Source organism: Sinocyclocheilus rhinocerous, unplaced genomic scaffold (assembly GCF_001515625.1).
Source record: "Sinocyclocheilus rhinocerous isolate Xijiao unplaced genomic scaffold, SAMN03320098_v1.1 scaffold848, whole genome shotgun sequence".
In the NCBI taxonomy this organism is placed as follows: Eukaryota; Metazoa; Chordata; class Actinopteri; order Cypriniformes; family Cyprinidae; genus Sinocyclocheilus; species Sinocyclocheilus rhinocerous.
Genome location: NW_015664186.1, coordinates 125427 through 133767, shown reverse-complemented (window position 1 = coordinate 133767; position 8341 = coordinate 125427). Strand labels below are relative to the sequence as shown.

Here is an 8341-nt window from a genome sequence, read left to right as displayed (position 1 = left end):
CATTGTAAAAAGCACAAGAACTGAAAAATTGCAAGACATGATGTAACAGCTAAAGACTGACCTGATATTCTAATTATTTGTGATTCAATCTATCTCATAAATGTAGTCAGATTAATTCAATAAAAAAAGCTAAATTTCTTAACGTGTCTTTAAAACTATTTAAAAATGCAGCACTTACGGCACAAGAACTGACAAAGAGTGAGATGCAATTTAACAGTCAAAGACTGATCTGATCTGATACTTTAATTATACACAGTATAATGCAATTTAACTCATAATTGTAGTAAAATAAGTTGCAAAATAGACCGTATTTGTAGGCTTTTTTCAGAAACAATCATGTGATTATTTCTGATTAATGAATTAATTGTGCATCATGTGATTAATTTGATACCTGTGTTTAATCATGCCCTAGTATTAAGACAGTAATGCGACACAGTCAGAAGTGGTTTAGGGTTTGAATTGTTTAATCTTTAAAGCAGATCAGGGGATCAGACCTGAACTTTCTGTGTTAACGACAAGACAAAAAAAAAAACGTCAATGAACATCACCCGCGAAAACACAACGAACAGCTGGAAGATGTGACTAGTGCAATGGGAAGTGTGATGGAGGATTGTGGTGATCACAGGTATGACGGCTGGATAAATGACGCTACGTAACCAGACCCACCAAATCTAGAACCAACTCAGATTTCTGAGTTCTGCTGTGGTTGGTTCTAGATTGGCCTAGAGTGGCCAATATTTGGTGTCTAGTTTGGTTCTCTTCACTGTGTGCAATCCTTTGTGAACCAAAAAACGTGGTGCTCAGAACGTTTGAGTTCCACCTACGATCGCCGCTGTTTACTGATTCTGTCCATTTCATAAATGGATACCAGTTTCCCTTTACTGGATAAAGGAGAAATAACAGGGAGGAAGGTAAAAGTGATGGGAAAGGGTATAGGTAAAAAAGGAAGGTTCAAGGGAGTCTATCACTGCAGATTCTGGTTCAGGTGTGTCTCTGGGTGGCGTCTTTCCTTGGCGACAGTCGATAAACGGTGAGATCACAGATACAAACAGGTCTTCCTCTCTTCCTGCTCAGAGACTTAACCTCCAGTCCTCAACTTGTCCTAGACAAAGACAAAAAGGCAGTGCATGTTAGGAAAAAAGCCAGAGATGCAGTGGCACGTTTCCATGGCATTTGCATGCAAATACACAAGGTGAAAGAGAGAGTTAAAAGGAAAAAGAAGTGAATGTGAGTGCATATGTGTGCATATTCTTGAGAGATGAACCACACGGCAAACCACGGTGGAAGCAAAAAGCCCCAACACAACCAAACGTAAACACACGGCTCTTTCTTCCCATCAATACGCATCTCTCACGGGCTACTGCACCCGATAACAGGAAATAAGAATCCCTAGAGTGAGAGGAGAGAGAGCATGGAAGAGAAGGAGAGGAGAAGATAGACGGGCGTCATGGTCTGTCGTCAAGACTATAAAAAAGGAAGAAGCCATAGAGATGTTTTGAGAGAAAACAACAGATTCGTCCTTATTTGAACTCACATTAATGGTAGTTGCAACCCATTTAATGTAATCAGACATATTTTTGAGCAAAATGGGATATTAAACATTTATTAAGAAAGTAAATGAGGACAATTTCAATTAATTGTCACTTTAAAGTGACAGTTCACCCCGTATGACGTGCCTTAGCAAATTAAATACAAAAGAAGATGTTTACGCTGTTCTTTACCATACAATAAAAGTGGATGGTGACAAACTTTCAAGCTGAAAAAAATACATCATAAAAGTGGTCCATAACATACTATAAAAGTAGTCCAGATTAACTGTGTGCTATATGCCAAATCTTCTGAAGTCATATTTTTGTGAGGAACACCCAAATTCAAAACATTTTTCAATGAACATCTCTTAACTCTTATTCAGGTTTGCATATATACAAATATGGCACGTTAAGGCATGTAAAAGTCTGTGAAGCGCCATATTTGAATATGCACCTATTTAAATCACTGTTGTTATTATTAACTAAAATTAAAACTATTAAAAATAGTTTTCAGTAAAGCTGAAATTATATAAAATATAAATATCAGTTGAAAATCTAGCTGAAAATGAAAATACATCTAAGTATTAGAATCACTAAAGCTAAAACAAAAATGATTTAAAGCTAAATAGAAAAAAAAGTAATGAGAATAAAAAGTGCATAACAAAATTGACTAAAACAATCTAAAATTAAAATCAAAATGTAAAAATAAAGGCAAATTCAACATTAATATGTTTTAATATAAACAATAAAAAAACTGAATTAAATTGGTCAAATGACTATGGTACTTTTATGTTTTTTAAGCTTTTTTTTTGCAGCATGACAGCCCTTGGTTGCCATTCACTTTTATTTTATTGAAAACAGCAGAGTATAACATCTCTTTTTGTGATCTTTGGAAGATAGAAAACCATATGGCTTGCAACAATATAAGGGTGAATACATCTTTAAGGCACTGCAATAAGGTAATGTATTTCTGCATCTCTCTCACGCACTCACTGCTTATTTTGCTAAAAATATGCAGAAAGTTCTAGAACAGAGAAAAACACTCGAACAGGTGGTGGCATTTGTTCCAAACCTCTGAAGGAAACAAGTTTGAGCCAGTGAAAAATACGCCTTGGCACAAACAGATGCTGCAGTCCCAAACTCTTACGCTCTTTCTGATAGAGTGGACAACAGTTGAGAGAAGAGAAAAGAGTGAGGGAGGGTAAGGAGTGTTTGACCACGCGTTAAGAATAAAAAAAGAGCGAATGGGAGATCGCTGGCGATAAAGTAGTATTCATGGTGCTTTGAGAGGAAGAGGGCGTATGCTTTATCTCTGGGCACTATCGGCTCGGGGTTGTACCGCAGTCACTGCTTCACAAAGTGATGGAAGAAGGAGAAGAAGGTCACAGCCAAAATATTATCAGTCCAGCAAAGATAAACCATGGAGTAATTACGTCCACACAGCCACAGCCATGACCGATCACTGTTGTTACCCTCTCTGCTACTCAGGCTGTATCAGGGGAATTCATTCCTCTTCGGCTCTTTAGCAATGGCGACCACTGATTAGAGCCACTCTATCTAGATTCTTTCAAAAAGACTTGTTTATACAAATATACAGTGCTATCCGGTCCTTGTTCTCTTAAGATCCTGAGGGACTTCCAGATCCAGACAGACAAGCAAGGACTGGCCAACATATCAGACATTGTGATCTACAGTGGCGATAGATGGAAGTCAAAAATGCGAGAAACTACAAAACATGGCAAGTCAAAGCCGAGGTGACAGAGTGTCCAATCAAACGACAGTATTTTGGTGGAAAATTATTTGTTACTTGGTAGAAGATTTAGCCAAATTAGACTGATGCCATCATGGAAAGGTTGTGTGACATGCCCATATCCTCTACAATCAAAACTATGCAAGTGAAAATATTACAGACCAGACAAAATTTTATCTAATTTCCTGATAAACACGATTTAATTTACTACAATACTATGATTATATTTTACCATAGCATATGAGTTTGCACTCTGAATTGAATTAAACAAAAATAAAATACTGGGTTCTGACAATAAATACACAGCATGTTTCTATTGCATAGCGGTCGTGCAAACAAAATAAAAAACAACACAACACGAGACAAAAACAAAACAAAAGCAAAACAAGGACACCGGACAACAAAACAAAACAAAAAACAAACATGAAAGAAAAGAACAACAACAACAGTGTGGAGATTCACAAGATTCTGCTCTTATGAGCAGATTCTTTTAATGAATTGGTCAAAAATGCTCAGTGTAACAAATTACACACTGAATTTGTCAGAGCAGTTACTCAAGTAACTGACTCATTAATACATTATAAAAAGTATTTGCTGAAGTAAATGGTAGCTATACAGCAAACCATAGCCCTCATATGTTCAAAATATACCGTATTGGCCCGAATATAAGACGACCCTGATTATAAGACGACCCCCCTTTTTCCAGATGTACCTTTTGGAAAAAGGCTTTTTAAAAACCAAATCTTGTTTTTTCTCAGTAAAACACATTTTGTCTTCAATTATTTTCATATTGCATATTTTTCCTATTTTAATTTTTGTTTTGAAAGTATGGTAAAAACTGGTAAAATGTATCAACAATCACATTAAAAAAATATACACTTTTTGATATACTATTAAAAAAAACAAAAACACAGGTAGCCCATCTGAATTAGGACATTTAGGCTATCCATCTAATAGTAGCCTACCAAAATCTTATTAACAGTAGAAGTTAAATCTTACTGTAGTCTTCAAATCTGGGTACTGTCTTAGGTTTTAAAATCACAAAGGGAGTTTGGTCCCATCAGGCTAACGTGACAGTCACGACTCATGCAGCTGTAAGGTTTTCTTTTTCTTTTGTTTTTACTGGCGATCTTTCCAACACGCATTACATTACGTATTTCATGGCACACTCGTTTTATGCGTATTTGGCGCCACCTATTGTTGTGGGTGTATTATTGACATGTCAAAGTCTAGACCCTGAATATAAGACGACCGTGTTTTTTCAGATGTATTTCCAAGAAAAAAACATCGTCTTATATTCGGGTCAATACGGTACATATTTCGCATGGCTGCACAGCCCTCCATCCCTTTCTCTCATGCATACACACAGCACAGAAGCAGTTTAGCTATTTTGTTATCTGGCTGTTATTTTTTGTCTTCCTGTGTGACTAATAAAACTTTATTACACAGGTCACCTCTGTTCCTCACAGCCGAGTCAATAAAATCATAAAATACTTCATGCCATTATTGGAATCCATATTAAATTTACCAGACAACAATACTAAGAACATGCATATACACAAACACAAAAACATTAGAGATGCTAAAGAAGTTACAGGTAAATTTGGCGCATACACAACAATGAATAAAACATCTCTTTATTTGCATGATGTATTGCTTAAGTGCGGCAGAATTCACAGCGTTGCTTTAAACCAGGGGTGCCCAAACTCGGTCCTGGAGGGCCGGTGTCCTGCAGAGTTTAGCTCCAACTTGCCTCAACACACCTGCTGGCAAGTTTTTGGTATGCCTATAAGAGCTTGATTAGCTGGTTCAGGTGTGTTTAATTGGGGTTGGAGCTAAACTCTGCAGGACACCGGCCCTCCTGGACCGAGTTTGGGCACCCCTGCTTTAAACTAATACCCCAGAGGGCAACACTCTTTCGCTCTCGCTCCCAAAACTGTGCTGTTGTAAAAATCTAATGGAAAGTCCCATCTGAATATAAATTGTGTTTGCACGGAATTGCTGGAGTGTGCGGAGGAGATTTTCGGAGAGGGTCGGTCCAATTCTGCCCATTTCCATCCTTGCATTGCGGAATCTGGACCAGGGATGCTGCGGCGGGGGATTGTGGGATGGCACTATTTAAATGACACGTCCCCGTTCCCACTTACTTCATTTAACACACACTTACGCCCGGCACCAAGAACAGCAGCTGTCAGCTGGTATTATTGAAATGAGTCTTTCGTCTGAGCCTACAATTTAGAGTGAACTTAGTGGCACCTGCAGCCAAGCAGAAAGTGAGAGAACACTGGGCAGAAGTTTCGATTTGCAAATAGAGGTGCGGGTCAGGCAGAGAGTGTGTTATTACAGGGCTTGGAGAGGACGGCAACGCTGTTTCACTGGATGCTGTGGGCTAAAGAGCAGCTGTAGATGCTAATTCGTATGCTGGGGTTACTGGGAACTGGTAGAACATACAAAACAGAAGATGCTAGAATGTGTCTTGATGCATAGCACTAGCACCATGAGCAAAAGGGACAAACATGAGTGATTTTTCAATTTAATTCTTCTACAACCTATTTTACATTTATATTAAAACATACATTTCATATTATGTTGAAACATTTCTCATGTTCTCTAGAATAACAACCTCTATCGGTCTCAAAATGTATTTTTTATTGTTTTTATTAAAAATAAAACACTTATAGGTAACACTTTACAATAAGGTTCCATTAGTTAATGTTAGTTAATGTATTAACTAACATGAACAATGCATTTATTACAATATTTGTTATTAATCTTTGTTAATGTTAGTTAATGAAAATACAGTCGTTCATCGTTAGTTCGTGTTAATTCACAGTGCATTAACTAATGTTGACAAGCACAACTTTTGATTTAAAAAATGCATTAGTAACTGTTGAAATTAACATTAACTAAGATTAATAAATGCTGTAGAATTATTGTTCATTCTTAGTTCGTGTTAACTAAAGTAGTTAACTAATGTTAACTAATGAGCCTTATTGTAAAGTGTTACCCACTTATATATTAATACGTTTCTTCTATGCCCTAGAATAAAAGATCTCAAACTATACATATATTTACCCAATGAATAAAAAAATATTTTTAGATATACTTTTTTGTATATAACAATATATAACATTAACATTTTACATGTTTCTCACGTGCCATGGAATAAAGACCTCAAATCATACAGGTATTTACCCGATGAATAAAAAATATATTTTTTTTACAGTTCTTGTGAAAAATAAAAATGTTATATATATATATATATATATATATAATGTATAATTTTTAAATAATGTATTAAAAATAGTAAAATTCTGGAAAATATAACATTTAACCATTTCTTAAACTTGTGTTAAATAGAACAAAATACACACAAAAAAACATTGTGTTATAGATATTTTTGATCTGATTGAACTAAACTACAACTATCCAATGGTGAAAATATCAGACAAATATTTACCCGTTTAGCATTGTTGACACACTGCATGTATAGAGAGGCGATGTTGGAGCACAGCAGAGTTTTCCCGGCATTTTCTCTGTAGCACTTCAGAATCTGCCCCTGAAGGTCGGTGCACACTGGACTAATTTCATACCGCCTGAGAGAGAGAAAGAGAGAACAAAAACGTAAAAGAAGGAAAGAAGGAGAGAGTAAAAACAGTCAGAGGACAGATATATTTAGCAAATGAATGTGGTCATCCATCATAATTACATTTTCCATTTTTAACAAACTGAACCTGTGGCAGTGACAAAGAGCTGTTAAATGATATTCTTGCTGTGCTTTCACAAGTAAACATCAGATCAATCACTAATCAATAGCGGAATTGATTGGTGCAGAATTAGTTTGCAGGATAATTGCATGTTGAATCACAGTGCAGGAGGTCTAACGAGGTGCCGCTTCAAGACATACATCAGGCCGCAGACATCCTGAACCACACATATTTAACCTAAATGAACATATGCCATAGGCTTTTATAAAGTTGGTTATAATTACTAATCTAAACTCAAACCTAAATTAACTTTTCGGCATTTTTAGAATAAATAAAAAACACTGTTTCCCTAATTTATTAATAATTTTTTACTTTTGATGACCTTCGCATCTGTCTCCAAAGGGAATTTGTCAGATTTAGTTAACTTCTGGTGACAGTTTTGTCTCCACAAGTACAGCTAAGTAAAGCCACCCACCCAGATAATTGAAAGCAGTGTTAATCAGGGCAGCTTGTGTCTCTGATGCGTAGATTCTCCAGTGGCGAGATGCTCCCTCACTGACACACACACACACACACACACACACACACACACACCTGCGTCTAAACCCCTCCAGCTGTACCATGTGTCTGAGCCCACAAGTCTACACCGATAAACTTGATAAATATATTGTCTGATGTTAGACAGCACTATCAATTTACATTTTGTAAGAAAACACCAAACATCATGTGAAACAGTATTCATTTATTTATGAGGACTTTTTCTTCATCTTTCTTATCCCACATTTCACAAATGAAGGCTTGCTATGGATTATCAGGGGGGGAAAAACATGCCTATGGCCAACTTTGTTTTGTAACAGTTACAGTGAAAATATACACTATCGGTGCATATTTGGAAGGTTTGGAATAATTAAGATTTTTTTTATTGTTTTAAATTGTCCCTTTCACAAATATAACTTCAAGTAGGGGTGTAAATCGGATTTTCGCCAAAACACGCATTTTGATGTAATTTTGTCTGTATTTATTCATCCATGCATAAAAAAGCGGAAGAGAGCGGTGTAGACGCGGCTGTCTGTGTGCGTGCGCGCAGAAAACTTCTCACACAGCGCTCGACTGTTCCGCAAACAATCCCGAGCGTCTTTTATGCTCACCTTGTACCTCCGGGCAGTCCTTATATTGAGTCCTGATACGTGAGTTTGAGCGAGAATGCACGCGTTGGCGGTAATGCATAGACGGACATTATGTGAAAGTGTGGACAGTGCCAAAATAAGGGTGCCTATTTATACTACAGATATGATATCGATATTTTATGTGTGGCATCGATGCATCGTATCGTCAGACATCGTATCGATGTATCG

General features: G+C 36.7%; 1 protein-coding gene across 5 annotated transcripts in view; it reads right to left on the bottom strand.

The window, feature by feature from the left end:
- Positions 1-446: 446 nt before the first annotated feature.
- Positions 447-8341, bottom strand: part of chchd3a (coiled-coil-helix-coiled-coil-helix domain containing 3a) — a 70720-nt gene continuing 62825 nt past the window's right edge. For all 5 annotated transcript variants that reach the window (XM_016540564.1, XM_016540565.1, XM_016540566.1 and 2 more), the window contains 2 exons: positions 6740-6875; positions 447-1102 (listed from right to left, as the gene is read on the bottom strand). In XM_016540564.1, the coding sequence (XP_016396050.1) occupies positions 1079-1102; positions 6740-6875 (160 nt within the window). In that variant the 3' untranslated portion in view covers positions 447-1078. The remainder of the gene's footprint in view (positions 1103-6739; positions 6876-8341) is intronic.